The 25,234-nt window shown below is 44.0% G+C and overlaps 1 protein-coding gene across 2 annotated transcripts in view; it reads right to left on the bottom strand.

The window, feature by feature from the left end:
• The window catches only part of BTBD19 (BTB domain containing 19), a 121,193-nt gene that overhangs the window by 76,885 nt on the left and 19,074 nt on the right, over positions 1 to 25,234 (bottom strand). For both annotated transcript variants that reach the window (XM_084848284.1, XM_084848283.1), the window contains exons 2-3: positions 24,085 to 24,295; positions 17,238 to 17,291 (exon numbers count right to left, since the gene is read on the bottom strand). In XM_084848284.1, the coding sequence (XP_084704410.1) occupies positions 17,238 to 17,291; positions 24,085 to 24,295 (265 nt within the window). The remainder of the gene's footprint in view (positions 1 to 17,237; positions 17,292 to 24,084; positions 24,296 to 25,234) is intronic.

Genomic DNA, 25,234 nt, shown 5'->3' with positions numbered 1-25,234 from the left:
GGAGTCATGAGGCCACGACAAGGGGTTGTATTTCCAAAAGCCATTCTTGGGAAAAGGCATAACAAAGATTTGCTCCGGCTCTTGGTTGGATGAATTGACAGGATCTCTTTTCCTTCCGCCTTGATCAGCTTTGATTCAGGACAATCAGCTGTATCCTTACTGAAACGAGGGAAGTTTTTAGTTTCAGTCTGGGCTACGAAGCATGAGTCAGTTGCTGCTTGTCCTAATGTCCTTCTGCCACCATGTCCCCCACTCTGCCCTGGGGGGGGGGGGCAGGGAATAGCAGCTTTCAAAGGGACCCATTTAAATTGGGAAAACAGCCTGGTGTGGGGAGATTGAACCCTTCCCCGCATCCCAGTACCATGTCTCTGATCCTATCCCCTGCCCCCCATGGCTGCTTTTAACTTTAAAAAATCAAATTGGGTGGCGGGGAGGGGGGTCCTGTACACAGATTGTGTCATGTCTAGTTTGATGAGTCAGTGCCAATCTGAGGCACCTTCTAAGATGTACCGACTCTGTGGGATTTGATCTGATAACCCTTGGTAACTCCCATTTCCATATTGTGGTACAGCATCACCATGCTGAGAGTTGTTTTGGTATGAAGTGTGACAAAATGTACCTGCTTCAATCCAGGCTAATATATGTGGAGAGAAATCCGTAAAATTAAAAGTAATGGCTGGTGTCCATGGATGAGAAAGCCTTTGGGCCTCATTTTATCAGTCCTCTCCCACTCTTTGTACATTCCTCCTAGTTCAAAAGGCAAAGTTGCAGGGAGTTTTCTTGATTACATTTTGCACAATTGTGCAGTTTCAGCAGAGGAGCTCAATAATCCCCGTGATGGGAGAAAGCATTTTTTAAAAATGCTTATTGAAAAGCAGACGCAACCAATGCTCATTTTCAGTGTACTGGTGCAATTCTCCCAAGAGGATTTTTAAAAGGAAGAACGTAGGTGGATGAGCGAAACCAAACCAAACCAAACCAAACCACGCCCACACATACTTATTGGCAAGCCGGTTGCCCTAGAATAACCCAATACATGCAGATGCTGCAGGATGCACTTCTAACAATGGAGCACTAAAAGAAGCACATGACCATAAACAAATATATTACTGTCTAAGCAAAGCAATGTAAACCAGAACCTGCAACATTAAAAACAAGTGAACATCCAATGCTTTTCTGCTATGTTACCCAGCGTAGAATTGTGATATAGGGCCTGGTCTGAAAGCACACGATGTTGCTGAAGCTAAACAAGTTCGGGCCTAGTGAGTTTTTTGATAGGAGGCCTCCTGGGAACCCAAGATATGCTGCTTGACTGTTATTGTGGAAGAAAAGTAGGATAAGAATAAAACAAATACTATTGTATGCCTCAGTTTCCCTCTCATCTGCAGCTAGTAGTTCAAGTGCTGAGTGAACTGGAGGCATTTAGAGTTAAACCAGGGGTGCAAACAATTTTTTAATTATTATTTATTTATTACATTTCTATACCGCCCAATAGCTGAAGCTCTCTGGGCAGTTCACAAAAATATGGGCCACGTACAGCTGCCAAGTAGTTTCTGGCAGCCCACCATCCCCCTCTGCATTCCGGCTACCACCAGAAAACCTGCTGCACACTGTCAGGGATTTCCAGTATTAAATTTCTGTGTGCCCTGAGCTATGACACAGAAATGGTATTTAGCACATTAGAATCAGATGGGAGCCAGGATTCCTTGGTTCTCTAGGGATGCTTGAAGAAGGACCTCTGTGAGAAAAGTAGGCTTCTGTGGCTTAGAACAAGAAGGCTAGGAGGGCCCAGACTCTGGATTCTATCCCAGGCATAGGAAGGAAGTCAAGTCTAGAAGGCTTAGAGAGTGGGGGAGGGGGGGTGCATCTGCTACTTGTTGTGATGATCTGCACTTGTTTCCAGGTTTTATGATGCACGTTTCCTTCCAGAGAGTAAAGCAAACATTTCCCTGAACTGGTAATTGTGAGACGTGCTATGGAGTATCTCTAAAATGGATTTCCTACGTACAAGCAGAGGCGTAGCAGTTGATTTCCCTATGCTCTGTGATTAATGGCTCCCTCCTGCTGTGGATTTCAGTTCCTAGTGAAGCATTATGAAACACACACCCAGCTTAACAGAGCAGTATGTCCCCACCTGGGTGGCCTTTAAGGGATCCTAACCCTCCCCAGCACTGTAGAACAAAGAATACGGAGCAGGTCTTGACATGCCTATGGAGTGGCAAATGGGAGAGGACTAGAAATGTGCTTGGCCAGTGGTCTTATCTGTCCAAGGGGGCTAAGCCACCTGTAATCTGTGCTGGCAGGGAGGAAAAACAGATTAGGCTACTGTAATGCACTCTCTGTAGGGCTGCCTTTAAAGACGGTTTGAAAACTTCAGCTGGGACAGAATGCAGCTGCCAGGACAGCTGTGGGGACCAAGTGTTTAGATCATGTGACACTAATTCTATTCTAGTTGCACTGATCACCTATGCATTTCTAGGTTCATTTTAAAGCACTGATTTTGATGTTTATGTCCTGAACTATTTAGGCTCATGTTACTTGAAGGACCATGTGCACTCATATAAACCAGATCAGACCCTGAGATCATCCTTGGAGAACCTGCTTTCTCTGGCCCACCATTTTCAACCATCAAATTGACAGGTACTAGAGAAATGGCCTTTGCAGTGGTGGCCCCACATCATTGAAACTATCTCTTCCAGGAAGTGTATATTGTCCCCTCATGGGTGGCTTTTAAGCAGATTCTAAAACATTTTATTCCACTCAGCTTTAGATTGACAGCTTTATTTGGCCTCATATTTGAGCTGCTGATGTTTTAATTGTTAGTTTACTGGTAGTGGGTTGCATCCAGAGTAGCACTAAGTAGAAGTCTGCTCAAACTGGAGGAAAGGGGCAAGAAGGCGATCTTCATGATCCTTCTTCCCCCTGCAGCCCACCTACCATCACCCTGGATCCTCCTGAAAAGCTGCTCTGGGGATAGTTGGGGGCAAATTATATGGATTTGCATGTAATATTCAGTTTGACCTTAACAGAGGAGAATAATGGGTTAGATACAGGGGAGGGAGGCATAAAACAAAAGGCAAAATAGGTCTTACTGCCAATATATACATGGATGTTAAAACAGCACAAGTAAAACCACATGGTGTTCCAGTCATAGCAGTAGGGCTATCCTTTCTAAAATTACACTTAGAAACGTATCCCAACCTCATAGGAGTACTGGTGCAGTGACTGCCAATACTTCTAGTTCCCTGATTGGCTAGCCATTAAGAGAACTACAGGTTTGGAAGGAATCCAGTGGATCATCTTTTTCAGCTCCGTGCCCTGAATCTGGAAATCCTGTACCCAGAACATCCTCAGCGGATCTCTGTCCAAACTTTTTTTTAACCTCTAAGAAAGGGTATATGATAATCTCCCTAGTGAGCGTGTTTGTGTACTCTTCATAATGATAAACATAAGGCTACATACACGAGTTACTTTCCATTCAGTATTACTATGCCACTAATCTTGATCCAGCATTGGTAGTTTGTATAATTATCAGTCATAATTGTTAGGGGCTGTCAGGGCTGGAAAGAGGAACCCATAACTCTCTATGCCTCATAACACTTAGATACCGTTAGAGTGTGTCCTGGATAATAAGGGTCCCTAAGATCGGGAGTGACTGTGCTCACCCAGGCCACCTATTGGCTCCCCTTGACCTGGAGAAATTATAAATGTTTTTCGGTAAGGCTGGGACTGAGCAGCGACAGTATCCACCGGTTTGCCTATGGCACCCTCACAGCAGCAGAGTCACTCCCCTAATCACACACATACTGTATATATTAATGGGGAGGTGAAATTGACTGTATCAGATTCCAGCAGCTGCTATTCTAGTTAATTTCACTCCTAAGAAACTGAAAATGCTCTTGATTTGAGGGGCATTTCTGAAAGAGACAGTCTTCCCCACTTTGTTCTTTAAAAAAAAAAGTAATGCATGTACTCCTATGGACATGCAGACAAGCATTCATCCTTTCGGGAACTTGAAAAACATAATTTTTAAAAAGGCTCTAAAAAGTGCTCTAGGCATCGTTGGAGAGCTGTGAAAGTAACTGCCAAATGTACACATGTCCATTGTAGCAATACTTGCTGTACTTCTGGAGGCTGATTTTTGCTTTCTAGGATACGTTAAAATAGGGCATGAGTATTGTTTATACGCTGTGTGGTTGCATGTGTTAGTCCCATCTGCAGATTAGCAACAGAATAATACCAGTCTCATAATTTATGTTGAATCAACAGAACTTCAGTTCCCCTTCAAAACAAAGAATCAATTTTTGGCCCTCATGGCTTAGAGAAAAGACTGAAAATGTGGAATGAGCACCAATAGTTTTGAAATCTGTTGCCAAGTCACAGACTTAAATGTATTTAAGTAACAAAAATATATTTTATTAATGCCAAGTCATGTTCAAAATCCAGTATGCAAAGTTTCATGTTACAAAGAACTCATATTTCTCAGGGCCCCAGAGGCATGAAAAGTTCAAACATATGGAGAAATGCCCCAAGGCGTACACAAGCCAATGTGAAAAAATCTGCATATAGTCCTTTTTTAATAAACATCTGCAAGGGCGTGGATCTCCTGGCTATGAGTTTCTCTCATATCAGGAACCTGTTAACAACCCTGCCCCACTCTCAAAGCCATGCTCACATGTCGCTTGGAAACACCAGAGGTGTAGGGGAATGGAATCTGCATACATTCCCACGAGTTCTCAGCAGGTTGGGTTGTAAATCAGTTAGAACAAAACGTCAGTGGTCTGGTGTTAAAATCACATGGAAAGAAGAATCAAAGTATCTCCCCAGAAGCCTCTCTCCAGGGCTTCTTTCCTTGTTCCCTGGGGACAGGGAGAGCCTACATTTGTCTGTGTAATTCAGTTTCATGGTTTGAAGGCACATAATCCAGCTCTGTTGTTGAAGCAAAGCATCTGAGAGCTGCCTGGATCACCTAGGAACCATATGTTAGCTGTTCTGAGTTCTTTGGTATGATAAACAGCAGAACGCTATAGTGGTAAAGCAAATTACATACAGCACCCTTCCTGTCAAATATCTATCAGGTTTGACCCTAAGGCAGCCTTCCTTGACCTTATGCTTTCCGAAGGTGTTGGACTGCAACTCCTATGGCCAATGCTGGCTGAGAATGATGGGAGTTGAAATCCAACACATTTGGAAGGCATCAGATTAGGGAAGGCTGCTCTAAGGGTTTGCAGCTTCTTTTCCTGTGGAACCCTGGAAAATGGGGAAATGCCCCAAAATAGTCTGGCAGGTCTTTTTGCCCAGTAAATTATGATGCATAAAAATGGGCTGTAACTGGATCAGAGTCCAGTGTTGGGCCTTGTGATTTCATTTATGGTGTTTTGCTTGACTGCTTTGTTTTCTTTCTAATGAAGAACAATTAACTCCAACAACCGTGGAGACAAACAGGGCAGAGTCTCTATAAACCTAATCTGAAAAGGCACAGAGAAACCACTTTATAGATAACAGAAATCATTATTTCATAGAATCATAGGGTTGGATGGGGCCTACAAGACCATCGAGTCCAATCACCATTAAAACAAGTCTAATACACGCAGCTCTGATGGATATGCCAAAGACACTAGTAATAAATGGACAATTTATTAATAAATGGGAAATTTATACAAAATAGCTAAGAATTGGTTATTAGATATTTAGGAAAAAGCTGAGTAAGAAATGGGGAGGTGGGTAGTTTCCTTTCTTGATGGGATTCTCGTCCCTTTGTGCATGTATTACTCAGTCCACTCGTCCACCCTCCATTGCCATAAAACAGAGTCCTTTGAACCCTGTGGTGTTTCTTTTAATGGTCTGTGCATTCCAAAAGGGAGAAAATGCTGAGAAAAGTTTGCATAGAGAAGAAAGAGCTGTAACACCCTATTAGTTTATATAGTACTTGGCAGTAGTACTGTCAATGGCCGCATATACAACCCTTCCCTCTATTATAAGAAAGAATAATATCAGCACCCTTGTGGAGAGCCCTACATTCCAGAGAGTTTGTCGTCGTATGATGTTCTATGTACTATTAGAACATAAGAACATAAGGAAAGCTATGCTGGATCAAACCAAGGGTCCATGCAGTCCAGCACTCTGTTCACACAGTGGCCAACCAGCTATCGACCAGGAAACCACAAGCAGGACACAAGTGCAACAGCACCCTCCCTCCCATGTTCCCCAGCAACTGGTGTTCACAGGCATATTGCCTCTGACACTGGAGGCAGCACACAACCATCAGGACCAGTAGCCACCGACAGGCCTCTCCTCCACGAATCTGTCCAGCCCCCTCCCAAAGCCATCCAAACTGGTGGCCATCACTACATGTTGTGGCAGCAAATTCCAGAGTTTAACTATGTGCTGTGTGAAGAAGTCCTTCCTTTTATCTGTCCTGAAGCTCCCACCAATCAGCTTCATGGGATAACCCTGGTTTCTAGTACTGTGAGAAATACTAGAATACCTATCCATATTCTCCACACAATGCATAATTTTGTACACTCTATCATGTCTCCCCTTACCCCCCTTTTTCCAAGCTCATCAATCCCATTGTTGACAGAAGGCCTGCCAGCAAGTCAAGGACCCACGGTAAAGTGGTGCCTGTATGACATATCCCTCAGCTGACCTTCATTAATCATTGTCTTCCTTCAGTCCTTCACAATGAGCTCATTCTGGTTTTGCTTCCCCACCATGAATTATTCCTTCCTACTAGTTTTCTCTCCTTACGCTTTCAGTTTATATTACAACTTCGTCTACTGTGTGAAACTTCAAATCAAATCCTTCATGACTATCCACTCCATCTCATTTTCTGAAACTCCCTTCCCTTCTATTTAACCTCTCAGAATTCCCTCACAGGCTAAAACTGATATTTCCTCCCAAAGTTGCCAAGACAATGCTATTAACTGCTTCTCAGTTGCCTTCGTGAAGTATCCTGTGCTGTATGTGCAAAGTCACCAGAATGGAGTTCCCTGCTACTCCCACATCCTCAGATCCTTGCAGCAGAAGGGGAACTCCTGATGGTCACGTAAGAACTATTCTTGGATCACTGACCCAGCAGGGACATGACAGGTCATTAAATTCCCCAGTGAACACAATGCCCCATGCTTTCAAGTCTTCCAAAAGCAGCTGGGGAAATTTCTATTCCTGACCAGCTCTCACTTGCCCTTTGTTTACTTCTCCACTCCATCCCCACCCCCACCCATCCCTTAGATCCTCTTCCTAACCTAGTGAAAGTCACCAGTTCACTCACCAACACCCAGGCCCTAGCTCTCTCTCATCCAGCTGTTCTTACTTTCTCACAGTTTTATGAGTCTTTGCTGCAATGTTGTCTCTGGGAAAGCAGTCAGGGGGACAGGGATGAATTCTACATAGTCCCTTGCTGCTACAGATCTGGGAAAAATATGCCTCTCCCAGGGGGCATAATTACAAAAAAAAATAATAATCACAGTCACATGCACACCAAAAACTTGTCCAACAGAAGAATGTTAATTTGTTGTTGTTGTTCAGTCGTTCAGTCGTGTCCGACTCTTCGTGACCCCATGGACCATAGCACGCCAGGCCTTCCTGTCCTGCGCTCTCTCCCGGAGCGTGCTCAAGTTCATATTCATTGCATCCGTGATGCTATCTAGCCATCTCATCCTCTGCCGTCCCCTTCTCCTTTTGCCTTCAGTCTTTCCCAGCATCAGGGTCTTTTCCAGGGAGTTTTCTCTTCGCATTAGGTGGCCAAAATATTGGAGCTTCAGCTTCAGTATCTGTCCTTCCAATGAGCACTCAGGGTTGATTTCCTTTAGGATGGACTGATTTGACCTCCTTGCAGTCCAGGGCACTCGTCAGAGTCTTCTCCAGCACCACAGTTTGAAAGCATCAATTCTTCGGCGCTCAGCCTTCCTTATAGTCCAGCTCTCACAGCCATACATTACTACTGGGAAAACTATAGCTTTGATTTTTTTGTCGGCAAGGTGATGTCTCTGCTTCTTACTATGCTGTCTAGGTTAGCCATAGCTTTCCTCCCAAGGAGCAAGCGTCTTTTAATTTCATGGCTACAGTCACCGTCTGCGGTGATCTTGGAGCCCAAGAAAGTAAAATCTGTCACTGCTTCCATTTCTTCCCCTTCTATATGCCAGGAAGTGATGGGGCCAGATGCCATGATCTTCGTTTTTTTAATGTTGAGTTTCAAACCAGCTTTTGCACTCTCCTCTTTCACCCTCAACAAGAGGCTCTTGAGATCCTCTTCGCTTTCTGCCATTAGGGTGGTATCGTCTGCATATCGGAGGTTGTTGATAATTCTCCCAGCAATCTTAATTCCGACCTCTGATTCATCCAACCCGGCATTTCTCATGATGTACTCTGCATATAAGTTAAATAAGCAGGGTGACAATATGCAGCCTTGTCGTACTCCTTTCCCAATTTGGAACCAATCGGTTGTTCCATGTCTGGTTCTTACTGTTGCTTCTTGACCCTCGTACAGGTTTCTCAGGAGACAGGTAAGGTGGTCTGGTACTCCCATCCCTTTAAGAATTTGCCACAGTTTGTTGTGATCCACACAATCAAAGGCTTTAGCGTAGTCAATGAAGCAGAAATAGACGTTTTTCTGGAATTCTCTTGCTTTCTCCATGATGCAGCGAATGTTGGCGATTTGATCTCTAGTTCCTCTGCCTCTTCGAAACCCAGCTTGTACTTCCGGTAGTTCTCGGTTCGCATACTGCTGAAGCCTAGCTTGTAGGATTTTGAGCATCACCTTGCTGGCATGTGAAATGAGCGCAATTGTGCGGTAGTTTGAACACTCTTTGGCGTTGCCCTTCCTTGGAATTGGAATGTAAACTGACCTTTTCCAGTCTTGTGGCCACTGTTGAGTGTTCCAGATTTGTTGGCATATTGAATGCAGCACTTTAACAGCATCATCTTTTAGGATTTTAAATAGCTCGGCTGGAATACTGTCATCTCCGCTAGCTTTGTTGTTACTAATGCTTCCTAAGGCCCACTTGACTTCACTCTCTAGGATGTCCGGCTCAAGTTCAGTGACCGCACTATCATGGCTATCAGGGACATTCAGATCTTTCCTGTATAGACCTTCTGTGTATTCTTGCCACCTCTTCTTAATCTCATCTGTTAGGTCCCTGCATTCTTTGTCCTTTATCATGCCCGTCTTTGCACAAAACGTTCCCTTGAGATCTCCAATTTTCTTGAAGAGATCTGTAGTCTTTCCCATTCTGTTGTTTTCCTCGATTTCTTTGCATTGTTCATTTAAAAAGGCCTTCTTGTCTCTCCTTGCTATTCTCTGGAACTCTGCATTCAGTTGGGTATATCTTCCCCTTTCTCCCTTGCTTTTCGCTTCCCTTCTTTCGTGAGCTACTTGTAAAGCCTCATCAGACAGCCACTTGGCTTTCTTGCATTTCTTCTTTGGGATGGATTTCGTTGCTGCCTCCTGAACAATGTTACGGACCTCCGTCCATAGTTCCTCAGGCACTCTGTCTATCAGGTCTAATCTCTGAAATCTATTCCTCACCTCCACTGTATATTCATCAGGGATATGATTTTGGTCATACCTGAACGGTTTAGTGGTTTTCCCTACATTCTTCAATTTAAGCTGAAATTTTGCAAGAAGCAGCTCATTATCTGAGCCACAGTCAGCTCCAGGTCTTGTTTTTACTGACTGTATGGAGCTTCTCCATCTTTGGCTGCAAAGGACATAATCAATCTGATTTCGATATTGACCATCTGGTGACGTCCATGTGTAGAGTCGCCTCTTGTGCTGTTGGAAAAGAGTGTTTGCTATGATCAGCATGTTCTCTTGGCAAAACTCTATTAGCTTTTGTCCTGCTTCATTTTGTACACCAAGGCCATGCCTGCCTGTTATCCCGGTGATTTCTTGACTTCCTACTTTAGCATTCCAATCCCCTATGATGAAGAGGACATCTTTTTTTGGTGTTAGTTCTAGACCGTATTGTAGGTCTTCATAGAACCGATCAACCTCAGCTTCTTCAGCCTCAGTGGCGGGGGCATAGACTTGAATTACTGTGATGTTGAATGGTTTGTCTTGGATTCGTACTGAGATCATTCTATCATTTTTGAGATTGTACCCCAGTACTGCTTTTTTCACCCTTTTATTGACTATGAGTGCTACTCCATTTCTTCTAAGGGATTCTTGCCCACAGTAGTAGATATATTGGTCAACTGAATTAAATTTGCCCATGCTTGTCCATTTTAGTTTGCTGATTCCCAAGATGTCGATGTTCAATCTTGCCATCTCATGTTTGACCACCTCCAGCTTACCTTGATTCATTGATCTGACATTCCAGGTTCCTAAACAATATTGTTCTTTACAGCATCGGATTTTCTTTTCACCACCAGATACATCCACAGCTGAGTGTCCTTTCGGCTTTGGCCCAGCCGCTTCACTCTTTCTGGCGCTACTTGGAAATACCCTCTGCTCTTCCCCAGTAGTATATTGGACACCTTCCAACCTGAGGGGCTCATCTTCCGGAGTCATCTCTTTTAACCTTGTGATACGTTCCATGGGGTTTTCTTGGCAAGAATACTGGAGTGGGTTGCCATTTCCTTCTCCAGTGGACCACATTTTGTCAGAACTCTCTGCCATGACCTGTCCGTCTTGGGTGGCCCTGCACCGCATAGCTTATGGCTTCACTGAGTTACGCAAGCCCCTTCGCCACAACAAGGCAGTGATCCATGAAGGGGAAGAATGTTAATATTGAAGGCCAAATTATTATGTTCCGTTGCATTCACACACACACTTATTTTTAAATGTACCCATCCTCTTTTCAATATACGGCACCTGTTCTCACCCTACCTATATACATATCTAGTGGTAACAGAAAATGTCTGAAGGCCTCCTCTTTTATGAAATAAAATATGTTCTGTGCACTGCCAGACATCTCTATCAATGTCCTCTAAAAGCTCCTTTGACTCCCCAGATTTCAATGCTAATGCATGAGCAGTATCAGAGCAGTGCGAATGACATGTTTCTTTGAGATACTTTGGTTTTTACATTAAAAAAGAGCACTAACAGAGAAATCCTGTACTCACATTATGTCAGAACCAAAGATATATTGGTTTTGACATAATATTGATGGAACAGCTGCCCCCATGCTGTTCAGCATCTATATAAAGCTGTTGGGTGAGGTCATTAGGAGTTCTGGGGTGGGGTGTCTATGCTGATGATACTCAGTTCTACTTCTCCTTGTTGTCAGAGTCGGCTGAGGCAGTGAAGGTGCTGGACCAGCGCCTGGGGGCTATAATGGGCTGGATGAGGGCCAATAAACTGAGGCTAAATCCTGACAAGATGGAAGCTCTGTGGACTGGTGGTTCCCAAGTCTGGGAATTGGGTAAGTGACCTGTCCTGGATGGGTCTGAACTCCCCCTGAAGGAGCAGGTGCATAGCTTGGAAGTACTCCTAGATCCATCCCTGTCACTGAAGCCCCAGGTGGACTATGTGGCCTGGTGTACTTGGGGCCTGCTTTGGCTGATCAACCAGCTACGGCCTTTTCTGGACAGGGATAACCTAGCCACAGTAGTACATGTGGTGGTAACGTCCTGATTAGACTACTACAATGCACTTTATGTGGGGCTGCCCTTGAAGACAATTCAGAAGTTGCAGCTAGTGCAAAATACAGCAGCTGGACTGCTGACTGGAAAATCTCATAAAAATCATATAACACCAGTTTTAAAGGAATTGCACTGGCTGCCAGTACGCTTCTGGTTGGAATTCAAGGTTTTGGGGATGACATTTAAAGCCCTAAGCCGCTTGGGACCTCAATATTTGAGGGAGTGCCTCTACTTATATATGCCTACCCAAGGACTGAGATCTGTTGGAGGGGCCCGCCTCTGCGTCCCACCAGTGCAAGACATACACTATGGCGGGACGTGGGAGAGGGCCTTCTCTGCTGTGGCACCCTGGTTGTGGAATGCCCTCCCCTTGGAGGACCGATTGGCACAGACATTGGTCTCATTTTGGCGCCAAGTAAAAACATGGCTTTTTACCAAAGCCTTTCAGGGTTAAATGCATTCTCTAAAGTAGCACACTGTTTTAACTGTTTTATTGTTTAGATTTTAATTGGTATTAGCTTGTTTAATGGTTTGGTATGTTTTTAGGTGTTTAAATTATTTATTGTTTTATACTGCTTAAGCTGATTTTATCTGTATGCCGCCCTGAGATCTTAATGATATAGGATGGGATACAAATGTTTTAAATAACTAAATAATTAACCAACGCAATGCACGTTCAGCCAGAGAAAGGGGGAGGGGAACACAACCAGAAAATACAAATATGGTGTAAAAATGGCAGACATGCCCATACCTTACCTGGAAACTCTGCCAGTGTCCATTGATCAGGGACTGTGGTGGTGGCAACACCCACTTCTAATGCGGACACAGAGGGAGCCAACCTGCATAGGCAAAGTCAGGGGCCATGGAGTGCCATTACTGGCTGTGGAGCTAGTTGGAACAATATCCCCTGTTGCAGCTGCAGGGGGAGGGGGCAGTTGTCTGGAGCTGTCCACTGACTTCAGTGGGAGTCTGTTCACTTAGGCCACCTGTTTTGCAGGCATAATGGCATTCAGAACATAGGAAGGTGCCTTATACCAAGTCAGACCATTGGTCCATCTAGCTCAGTATTGTTGACACTGACTGGCAGCAGCTGTCCAGGGTTTCAGGCAAGATCTCCTAGACCTGCCTGGAGATGCCAGGGATGGAATTTGGGACCGTCTGTGTGCAAAGCAGGTGCTCTACCACTGAGCTACCCCTCTCCCACTGTGTTCCTGTGTTCCACCCACACTGTGCTCCCACTTCACCCATGCTCCGCATGCACTAGTGTCCTGCCAGCACAATGGTATTGCTACACCAGGATAATCGCTTTCTGGTGACATAGCCCTGTGTTCCTTTAGTGTAGGGTTCCTAAGGAACAATCTTATTCCACTCTGGGTTTAAGTCACGAACAAGATCACTCTGTTTATATTTTATTTTTAAAATCCTGAATTTGCACAATTTGTGCACAATTTGCACAGTTGTATACCTCAGTTGTATACCACTGATGCCGAAGAAGCTGAGGTTGACTGGTTCTATGAAGACCTACAACACCTTCTAGAACTAACACCAAAAAAAGATGTCCTCTTCATCATAGGGGATTGGAATGCTAAAGTAGGAAGTCAAGAAATCACCGGGATAACAGGCAGGCATGGCCTTGGTGTTCAAAATGAAGCAGGACAAAAGCTAATAGAGTTTTGCCAAGAGAACACGCTGATCATAGCAAACACTCTTTTCCAACAGCACAAGAGACGACTCTACACATGGACATCACCAGACGGTCAATATCGAAATCAGATTGATTATGTCCTTTGCAGCCAAAGATGGAGAAGCTCTATACAGTCAGTAAAAACAAGACCTGGAGCTGACTGTGGCTCAGATCATGAGCTGCTTCTTGCAAAATTTCAGCTTAAATTGAAGAACGTAGGGAAAACCACTAAACCATTCAGGTATGACCTCAATCATATCCCTTATGAATATACAGTGGAGGTGAGGAATAGATTTAAGAGATTAGACCTGATAGACAGAGTGCCTGAGGAACTATGGACGGAGGTCCGTAACATTGTTCAGGAGGCAGCAACGAAATCCATCCCAAAGAAAAAGAAATGCAAGAAAGCCAAGTGGCTGTCTGATGAGGCTTTACAAGTGGCTGAAGAAAGAAGGGAAGTGAAAAGCAAAGGAGAAAGGGGAAGATATATCCAACTGAATGCAGAGTTCCAGAGAATAACAAGGAGAGACAAGAAGGCCTTCTTAAATGAACAATGCAAAGAAATTGAGGAAAACAACAGAATGGGAAAGACTAGAGATCTCTTCAAGAAAATTGGAGATCTCAAGGGAACGTTTTGTGCAAAGACAGGCATGATAAAGGACAAAGAAGGCAGGGACCTAACAGAAGCAGATGAGATTAAGAAGAGGTGGCAAGAATACACAGAAGAACTATACAGGAAAGATCTTAATGTCCCTGATAGCCATGACAGTGCGGTCACTGAACTTGAGCTGGACATCCTAGAGAGTGAAGTCAAGTGGGCCTTAGGAAGCATTAGTAACAACAAAGCTAGCGGAGATGACAGTATTCCAGCTGAGCTATTTAAAATCCTAAAAGATGATGCTGTTAAAGTGCTGCACTCAATATGCCAACAAATCTGGAACACTCAACAGTGGCCACAAGACTGGAAAAGGTCAGTTTACATTCCAATTCCAAAGAAGGGCAACGCCAAAGAGTGTTCAAACTACCGCACAATTGTGCTCATTTCACATGCCAGCAAGGTGATGCTCAAAATCCTACAAGCTAGGCTTCAGCAGTATGCGAACCGAGAACTACTGGAAGTACAAGCTGGGTTTCGAAGAGGCAGAGGAACTAGAGATTAAATTGCCAATGTTCGCTGGATCATGGAGAAAGCAAGAGAATTCCAGAAAAACGTCTATTTCTGCTTCATTGACTACGCTAAAGCCTTTGATTGTGGGGATCACAACAAACTGAGGCAAATTCTTAAAGGGATGGGAGTACCAGACCACCTTACCTGTCTCCTGAGAAACCTGTATGAGGGTCAAGAAGCAACAGTAAGAACCAGACATGGAACAACCGATTGGTTCAAAATTGGGAAAGGAGTACGACAAGGCTGCATATTGTCGCCCTGCTTATTTAAGTTATATGCAGAGTACATCATGAGAAACGCCGGGTTGGATGAATCACAGGTCGGAATTAAGATTGCCAGGAGAATTATCAACAACCTCCGATATGCAGACGATACCACCCTAATGGCAGAAAGTGAAGAGGATCTCAAGAGCCTCTTGTTGAGGGTGAAAGAGGAGAGTGCAAAAGCTGCTTTGAAACTCAACATTAAAAAAACGAAGATCATGGCATCTGGCCCCATCACTTCCTGGCATATAAAAGGGGAAGAAATGGAAGCAGTGACAGATTTTACTTTCTTGGGCTCCAAGATCACCGCAGACGGTGACTGTAGCCATGAAATTAAAAGACGCTTGCTCCTTGGGAGGAAAGCTATGGCAAACCTAGACAGCATAGTAAGAAGCAGAGACATCACCTTGCCGACAAAGGTCCGTCTAATCAAAGCTATGGTTTTCCCAGTAGTAATGTATGGCTGTGAGAGCTGGACTATAAGGAAGGCTGAGCGCCGAAGAATTGATGCTTTCGAACTGTGGTGCTGGAGAAGACTCTGACGAGTCCCCTGGACTGCAAGGAGGTCAGATCAGTCCATCCTAAAGGAAATCAACCCTGAGTGCTCATTGGAAGGACAGATACTGAAGCTGAAGCTCAAATATTTTGGCCACCTAATGCGAAGAGAAAACTCTCTGGAAAAGACCCTGATGCTGGGAAAGACTGAAGGCAAAAGGAGAAGGGGACGACAGAGGATGAGATGGCTAGATAGCATCACCGATGCAATGAATATGAACTTGAGCACGCTCCGGGACAGAGCGCAGGACAGGAAGGCCTGGCGTGCTATGGTCCATGGGGTCACGAAGAGTCGGACACAACTTAACGACTGAACAACAACAATACCTCAGTTAAGTTGTTTTGGTATGCTGAAATGTGTGCTCCAAAATGGCAAAGAAACCTTCAGATGGGATTGTGAAGTAACCCACTTTTAGCTTCTGTCTTAAAAATATATATGAACACAGCAGCATAAACATAGTATTTAAAACTTTTTGAAAAGAAAAAAATACTCTGATAATGAAGGCAGACAAAACAGAGGCTGGGAAGAGGGTCAGAACTAGCTTCCATTCATATCAGTCACAGAAAAGTTTGTACCTCTTTAATGAGATGCCAGATTTACCATGAAAAAAACTCAACAACCTGGAAGACTACAGAGATGGCTGGGGCATGCAAAAAGTAATCACACACAAAAAATACCAGCCCAGATGCATTACTGACACTTGTATAAACATGGAGTCACCCCTGAATCAGCAAAAGGAGAATCCAGCTGACTATCAGTTTGTCAGGAAGCTGATTGTGTAACTAAGGATTTAAATGAAGAAGCTCCATATCAGGACACCTGGATAGGATATGGAATTTGTCCAAAATAGAATAGAAGCAAACTAAGTGGGGACAGAAAATCCACTCAGAATAGGGAATTATCCAGATTAGATGTGTCTGAATGAGGTAGGTTTTACTGGAGTCATTAGAACAGTTTTACAGCATCAGCAACTCCTGCGCTAACAGCAATCTGCTATGCCAAAGCTCCTTTGCTGTCATAGTGGTACATTTTTTCTAAAGCTGGTGTGAACCTGAAAGTCATCAGTCTATGCAGCTTCCTCCAAGTCACCTGCAGTTTAAAGATATACATAGTTCTCAGTTCCCAAAAGTATAGTTACTGTCTTCCAATAACATCATGGAGCTTCCCTACCTCAATTCCCCTGGCAATTCCCCTGTCTAGGCTCTAGGCCCTTTTGTATAACTGAGAAAGGCAGACTTTTTCCCACCCATAAAAGTGAAATTAATTACTCATGTAACAAGGGCAGTTTCTGTAATGCCCCCCAAGTTTCTGTAAGTGGTTGGTAGGTACTAACTAGTGGAAAATCTATATATAACACAGACTCAACTTAAGGTCAATCATGGGGTCCGACATTTCTGCTCACTAAACTGAAGGCGTAAGCTCTGAAAAACAAATCTCAGCAAAATGTTCTTGTAAATTCAGACCTTACTTTGCAGCACACTCCTATTCAGTCGAGTTCAGGCCTGAGCCTAGTAGTAACTGTGCCCAGCATTTATCTTTCCATCATTCATTTACAAAGCCATCATTTACTTACCATTTCCCAAATCTCACAGGGAGGAGGAAGATAGTACGATGGAATGCTTCTCTGTCTTAACAATGCCAGGCTTTGATGAGGGACAGAGATCACTGTATGGATCTGGATCTGGGCCAACATTTGCAGGGTTCTCCATTCACTAGGAAGAACAGGCTCACAATGGAAGGCATGCTTGTGTTGGATCCACTGAGATTGGGATCGAGGGAATCTGGGTTTAATTATTGGCAGGCCAGTTTACAGCAGCCAAGGACATGCCTTGCAGTGTCCCAAAAGCTGTGTCAAGGGACAGGAAGAACACTTTCATCCCTTGCACTGGACAAACCAGTATCCACTTCTTGTGACATACAGGCATCATTGCACTTACATCGCATGGGGAATCAACACAGACCACAAGGCATGGATCTTACCCTGCTGAGGTCATCCAGACCATACTCCATGGATGAAGTCAGGACCTCCAGGGCCTGCACGGAAAACAAATGAAAGAGTTATCTTTGTAAGAACTTTGCAGTTGATCCTCTCTGTCACAGATGTCCCATGCCCGAGTCCACTGTATCTGGCCTTCTCACCCTTTTACTCTTCAACACCCTGGGAAGTGTCTATAGGATTTCATTATGCTTCTGATGCTTCCCAGTGTTTACACTTGCTGTTGTTGTTGTCGGTTTTATTGTTGCTTTTATTGTTTTTATTGCTATGTTATTGTGTTTATGTTTTTATCATTTTTAATATTTTAACTGTTTTTATGTATTTTATTGCTGTAAGCTGCCTTGGGAGGGCTTCTGTCCTGAAAGGAAGCCAAGAAGTAATTTAAATAAATAAACAAACAAACAAATCTCTTACAGACAGTGCATTTCAATGAAGAGGTTACAAACTGGCCTGATCAATTTCTTCAAGATAGTCTGGATTTCTCTAGAGCTGCCCAGGAGAAGAGGAAAGCACCATTCTAGACAGTAATATGTCCAGAAGGTTTTTACAGTGTCTCCAGCAAGTTCATACTTTTCACAAGCTTTCAGCTCCTCCACTTAACACAAGGCATGGAACACAACGCAGTTTGTTGATTCCCTTCATTTTCTGGAAAACTTTCTGGTTTGTAAAAGGGTATTTGTAGGGTCTACATCAACACCTGGCATCCTTGGACAACTGCCGGGCCCCAGAACCCCAGCAGGGCCCACTGCTAATACTTGTCCAGAGCCCCATTTTTAAAAAATATCCAGAGTGGTGTGTTGAGCAGTCCTGGGAAACTGGGTCTAGATGCCAACATCCCCCAGTGCCCCAGAACAATGCTTGTTGTTGTTGTTCAGTTGTTCAGTCGTGTCAGACTCTTCGTGACCCCATGGACCATAGCACGCCAGGCCTTCCTGTCCTGAGCTCTCTCCCGGAGCATGCTCAAGTCGATATGCATTGCATCAGTGATGCTATCTAGCCATCTCATCCTCTGCTGTCCCCCTCTCCTTTTTCCTTCAGTCTTTCCCAGCATCAGGGTCTTTTCCAGAGTTTTCTCTTTGCATTAGGTGGCCAAAATATTTGAGCTTCAGCTTCAGTATCTGTCCTTCCAATGAGCACTCAGGGTTGATTTCCTTTAGGATGGACTGATTTGACCTCCTTGCAGTCCAGGGCACTCGTCAGAGTCTTCTCCAGCACCACAGTTCGAAAGCATCAATTCTTCGGTGCTCAGCCTTCCTTATAGTCCAGCTCTCACAGCCATACGTTACTACTGGGAAAACCATAGCTTTGATTAGATGGACCTTTGTCAGCAAGGAGATGTCTCTGCTTCTTACTATGCTGTCTAGGTTTGCCATAGCTTTCCTCCCAAGGAGCAAGCGTCTTTTAATTTCATGGCTGCAGTCACCATCTGCAGTGATCTTGGAGCCCAAGAAAATAAAATCTGTCACTGCTTCCATTTCTTCCCCTTCTATATGCCAGGAAGTGATCGGGCCAGATGCCATGATCTTCCTTTTTTTAATGTTGAGTTTCAAAGCAGCTTTTGCACTCTCCTCTTTCACCCTCAACAAGAGGCTTTTGAGATCCCCTTCACTTTCTGCCATTAGGGTGGTATCGTCTGCGTATCGGAGGTTGTTGATAATTCTCCCGGCAATCTTAATTCCGACCTGTGATTCATCCAACCTGGCCTTTCTCATGATGTACTCTACATATAAGTTAAATACGCAGGGCGACAATATACAGCCTTGTCATACTCCTTTCCCAATTTTGAACCACTCGGTTGTTCCATGTCTGGTTCTTACTGTTGCTTCTTGACCCTCGTACAGGTTTCTCAGGAGACAGGTAAGGTGGTCTGGTACTCCCATCCCTTTAAGAATTTGCCACAGTTTGTTGTGATCCACACAATCAAAGGTTTTAGCGTAGTCAATGAAGCAGAAATAGACGCTTTTCTGGAATTCTCTTGCTTTCTCCATGGTCCAGCTAAAGTTGGCGATTTGATCTCTAGTTCCTCTGCCTCTTCGAAACCCAGCTTGTACTTCCGGTTGTACTCGGTTCGCATACTGCTGAAGCCTAGCTTGTAGGATTTTGAGCATCACCTTGCTGGCATGTGAAATGAGTCAATTGTACGGTAGTTTGAACACTCTTTGACGTTGCCCTTCTTTGGAATTGGAATGTACACTGACCTTTTCCAGTCTTGTGGCCACTGTTGAGTGTTCCAAATTTGTTGGCATATTGAGTGCAGCACTTTAACAGCATCATCTTTTAGGATTTTAAATAGCTCAGCTGGAATACTGTCATCTCCACTAGCTTTGTTATTAGTAATGCTTCCTAAGGCCCACTTGACTTCACTCTCTAGGATGTCCGGCTCAAGTTCAGTGACCGCACTATCATGGCTATCAGGGACATTCAGATCTTTCCTGTATAGTTCTTCTGTGTATTCTTTCCACCTCTTCTTAATCTCACCTGCTTCTGTTAGGTCCCTGCCTTCTTTGTCCTTTATCATGCCTGTCTTTGCACAAAACATTCCCTTGAGATCTCCGATTTTCTTGAAAAGGTCTCTAGTCTTTCCCATTCTGTTGTTTTCCTCGATTTCTTTGCATTGTTCATTTAAAAAGGCCTTCTTGTCTCTCCTTGCTGTTCTCTGGAACTCTGCATTCAGTTGGGTATATCTTCCCCTTTCTCCCTTGCTTTTCGCTTCCCTTCTTTCCTCAGCTACTTGTCAAGACTCATCAGACAGACACTTGGCTTTCTTGCATTTCTTTTTCTTTGGGATGGATTTCGTTGCTGCCTCCTGAACAATGTTACGGACCTCCGTCCATAGTTCCTCAGGCACTCTGTCTATCAGGTCTAATCTCTGAAATCTATTCCTCACCTCCACTGTATATTCATCAGGGATATGATTGAGGTCATACCTGAATGGTTTAGTGGTTTTCCCGACGTTCTTCAATTAAAGCCAAAATTTTGCAAGAAGCAGCTCATGATCTGAGCCACAGTCAGCTCCAGGTCTTGTTTTGACTGACTGTATAGAGCTTCTCCATATTTGGCTGCAAAGGACATAATCAATCTGATTTCGATATGGACCATCTGGTGATGTCCATGTGTAGAGTCACCTCTTGTGCTGTTGGAAAAGAGTGTTTGCTATGATCAGCGTGTTCTCTTGGCAAAACTCTAGTAGCCTTTGTCCTGCTTCATTTTGTACACCAAGGCCATGCTCGCCTGTTATCCCGGTGATTTCTTGACTTCCTACTTTAGCATTCCAATCCCCTATGATGAAGAGGACATCTTTTTTTGGTGTTAGTTCTAGAAGGTGTTGTAGGTCTTCATAGAACCGATCAACCTCAGCTTCTACGGCATCAGTGGTTGGGGCATAGACTTGAATTACTGTGATGTTGAATGGTTTGCCTTGGATTCATACTGAGATCATTCTATAGTTTTTAAGATTGTACCCCAGTACTGCTTTTCCCACCCTTTTGTTGACTATGAGTGCTACTCCATTTCTTCTAAGGGATTCTTGCCCACAGTAGTAGATATGATGGTCACCTGAATTAAATTTGCCCATGCTTGTCCATTTTAGTTCACTGATTCCCAAGATGTCGATGTTCAATCTTGCCATCTCATGTTTGACCACCTCCAGCTTACCTTGATGCATTGATCTTACATTCCAGGTTCCTAAACAATATTGTTCTTTACAGCATCGGATTTTCTTTTCACCACCAGACACATCCACAGCTGAGTGTCCTTTTGGCTTTGGCCCAGCCACTTCACTCTTTCTGGCGCTACTTGGAAATACCCTCTGTTCTTCCCCAGTAGTATATTGGACACCTTCCGACCTGAGGGGCTCATCTTCTGGCGTCATCTCTTTTAGCCTTGTGATACGCTCCATGGGGGTTTCTTGGCAAGAATACTGGAGTGGTTTGCCATTTCCTTCTCCAGTGGACCACATTTTGTCAGAACCCTCTGCCATGACCTGTCCGTCTTGGGTGGCCCTGCATGTCATAGCTTATGGCTTCACTGAGTTACGCAAGCCCCTTCGCCACAACAAGGCAGTGATCCATGAAGGGGAGAACAATGCTACATCAGGGAAATTAAAATGGCCTACCATCTGATACAGTTTGGAGCACTGCTGTCGACACTGTTGGTAAGCCTGCCATGATCCACTGATGGAAGAGGGGGCCCATTAAACAACACTTTGCCCATGGCCTCCTCAAACCTGGAGGCAGTGGCCCTGTTAGGACCAGCCTTTAGGGCATAAGATTGGAGCCCTGAAGCTCGGGGGGCCCCAAGCTACCACAGGAGACAGCAGCAGATGATGGAGGCCAGCACCATGATAGGAGATAGGTCTGGTGCCAACAGGGGTGACATCAGTCGCCACAATATTCTCCCCGTCCTGCCCCATTCTTTTTCTTTTTTAACATTTACAGCTGGGGTCAAGCAGCCAGGCTCAGTGGAGTATCAGCCAAGGCTCCAGGTGTGCCTGCCATCTTCATTTCCGCTGCCGCTTCATGAGCAGTGCATCAAGCCATCCAACTCTGGTTGTAAATGTTTATTTAATTATTTCACCAGGACTAGCCCCCTCAAGGTAGCTCACAACATATTAAAACATAAAAACAATAACATAATTATTAACTATAAAACCACAGTCTATAAAACACTTCTAAAAATAGCATTGCAACAGCAGATAAATAATATAGCAGTATGAAACAATATACTTATTAAAAAACATGCAGCAAAAAAAATTATAAAATTAAAAGAGTGGGTAGATAAGAGCCAAGGCATTGCAAAGTGATGTTGTCAACTCCCAACCCACAAAGGCTCCAGAGAAAGATACCATGGTCAATGGTATCAAAAGTTTCTGAGAGATCCAGAAAAACAGGATAGCACTCCTCCCATCCCTTCCTGGCATATGTTTTCAATCAGCATGACCAAGGCAGTTTCTGTCCCCAAAACCAAGCCCCAAATAGTTTTATATGCATCTTCTAGATCAAGATAATCAGTTTAATAGACATAGGAATTTCCACCTCAGAAAGGATCTCTGAAGTTGAAAATCTGGCCTTCCCAGTTGACTTTGCTGCTAACGTGGCATGGGAAAGACAGAATTATCTGCATTCTGCAATCACACTGCACCGGTGAATAACATAGCCCACACCCTAAATACTAATCTAAAATAAAACATAAATCAGAGAAAGGACAGCTGAAGAGAGAATGTGTCAAAAATCTGATGGTGATTGGCACCACAAAGTCCAATTCTCTACATCAACGAGACTTCCCTTCCCTACTAGGATAAACATATAACCTCGATTCTAGCCCACTTGCACTGGCTGCCTGTACATTTCTGAGCCCAATTCAAGGTGCTGGTTTTGACCTTTAAAGCCTAATGTGGCTTGAGATCACAATACTTGATGGAGCACCTCTTCTGGTACGAATCTACATTACATTACGATCAATATCTGAGGTCCTCCTCTGAGGGAAGTTCGGGGCATGGCAACAAGGGAGAGGGACTAATCAGTGGTGGACCTCCAATTGTGGAATGCTCTCCGCAGTGATGTCTGCCTGTTAAGCTTTTCCTCTACCCTCGGGGGCTTTTTTAATGTTAGTGGTTGTTTTTATCAGGTCCTGGTAGTTATATCGTTAATTGTTTTTAACTGTTTCAAACTGTTTTAAATGCTGGTATGTTTTATATTATGTTTTATCATGTTGAGAACAGCCCAGAGAGCTTTAGCTATTGGGTAGTATAGAAATGTGATAAGTGAATTAATGAATGATTTAAAAAAAGCCTCCGTCATATGTGCATGGGCATGGTTTTGAAGCCACTGACTCGCAAATAATTCCATTGCCTTTCTTGAATCAGGTCTGTGCCAGTGATTTTGGGATTGCAGCCAGTAGCTTTAAATTAACAAAATGCTAAGCAACAGTCTCATTATCTGGAAACTGCTAATGGTAGTTGCTTAAGCCAAGATTCTTGCACAAACACCCAGTCCCTTCCCTCCCCCAGTGTCTACCTCTGCTGCAGTTAGAAGAGGCAGGGTTTCAGAACTCACTTCAGTGGTTCTGTGATTCAAGGCTTTGTGGGGAAAGACTGGTGTCAAATATTAAGAACTGGGTAAAGCTATGCAAAGGATGGACCAAATCCAACAAGACACTAAAACTACTTACTTTTCAGAGATCGTTACTGTGTTTACTAGAACAGAGTCTTAGCCAAGCAGCAGCTACATTGTAACATTTTAGTAGTAACTTGCTCCCATTTTTATGATATAGAATGCCCTGGCAATTGGCCACTCACCCAGGGTATATAATGATTCTTTCTAGGCAAGTAGTTTGCCATGGCCAGTTTTAAAAAATCATCATAATCATCATATGAATTTTACTAGACTGCTATCCTAAATAATCATATACATTTTACGAGATGACCATCATAAGTCATAATCATAAATTTGAGAGATACTTTTCCACAGAAAAAAAACTATACTCAAGATGACCAGCAATAAAAGTGTTGTCAGTCCAACAACAAAAGATACAGTGAAAACAGAAAAATGAGCACATGATTAAAAACACTGTATGAAATGAACACATCTGCAAACAGCAGCCGCAATAAGCATCAGCCAGAAGATGGAAAAGGCTGGAGAAAAAGTTTATTTTACCTATTGCTAAAAATATTTGGTGGGGCTGGTAAGATTTTTGAGCTTATCTGCAATGCTGGTTTAGAAGGCTTGTCTAGTCTCATTCGCATATTAATAGCACCATTTACTAATTCTAACCTATCCTCTGTGTAGTCACTTCCCTGGAAGCCCAGCCCATATCAGTACAAGTCATACTTACAGTGAGGTTGTTGAGGGTGACACTGTTAGTGTACATGTACTCAATGACTGCAAGGAACACCTCTGGTTGCAGGTGGCTCAGGATCAGGGGGGCTTGTTGCATCTCCTGGGGCTGGCTCAGCATTGCACGGAATGCCTGGCAGCGGGAGGACAGGAGGCAGCGATGGGCAAAGACTTCCTTCTTCTCTCTGCCAACCAGAAAGGTCACATCACTGTGGAAAGGGAATCAATCGGGATCTCAGTATAGCTACCAGAGTTTGCTAGGCACACTTCTCAGCTCCCTGTCATCCCCTCTCCTCTTCCCTTTCTCCAGGTGCCCTCCATTGAGCACTACCCTGCAGAGTTCTGTCTTGTGCAGCCTGTCTTACGCTCAAAACGCCATAATAAAATGAGCATCTTTAGCCATGTACATGACTACCCACCCATTAACTATAAAATCTTTTTTAAAATAGTAAGAAGAAAGGATGCTGCAGCCACCAGCGGCAGCTACAGTGGAGCCTGGCATGGTCATGTTGGCCCAGATGCTGCTGCTGCTGTTTGCCCAGGCCCCCATTGCTTACTGCTCTCTGAGTGGTTATTTGGGAGCCCACTGGTCCCTTAGGTCCAGCCTAGCTGGACTGCACCACTGGCTGTAGAGCAGTGGGGAGGGAGTGCTGAACCTTTCTCCTGCTCACTGCTTTTCTGCCATGAACTTCCTCCTGTCTCTCCTAGTTAGGCTCCAAGAGTGGCAATGAACCTGGCAGCAGGGTGTGTGTGTGTGTGTGTGTGTGTGTGTGTCAGGAATGCAATGGGCACTGGAAGGGTTCCACACACTTTTCCCACCCAGCACTTCTCAATTTCACCTCTCCCCATTCCACCATTTTAAAGCTGTTCAATAGTAACCCACATTCTAAGACATGAGTCTGCTGCCATGAACGCCTAATTCAGCCTGACAGAGGTAGTTACAGAGACTGCAGTCAATAGGCTTATGCCCCACTCTGTGTGAGATTGTGACCATTGTACAGCAAACAACTGAACACATTAGGCAACAGCTCCATCTTCTACATTTGACTTTAGTTCTAAAACGAGGCCTTGTACAACAGCTTAAAAATGTGTCTAGAAGCTAACATGATGCAAAACTTTAAAACCAATGGATTGACTAGAGTTGTTGT

This window comes from Heloderma suspectum, chromosome 4, assembly GCF_057233095.1.
Source record: "Heloderma suspectum isolate Gila_16-S chromosome 4, 16-S_ref, whole genome shotgun sequence".
Lineage (NCBI taxonomy): Eukaryota > Metazoa > Chordata > Lepidosauria > Squamata > Helodermatidae > Heloderma > Heloderma suspectum.
This window is presented reverse-complemented; position numbering and strand designations above follow the sequence as displayed.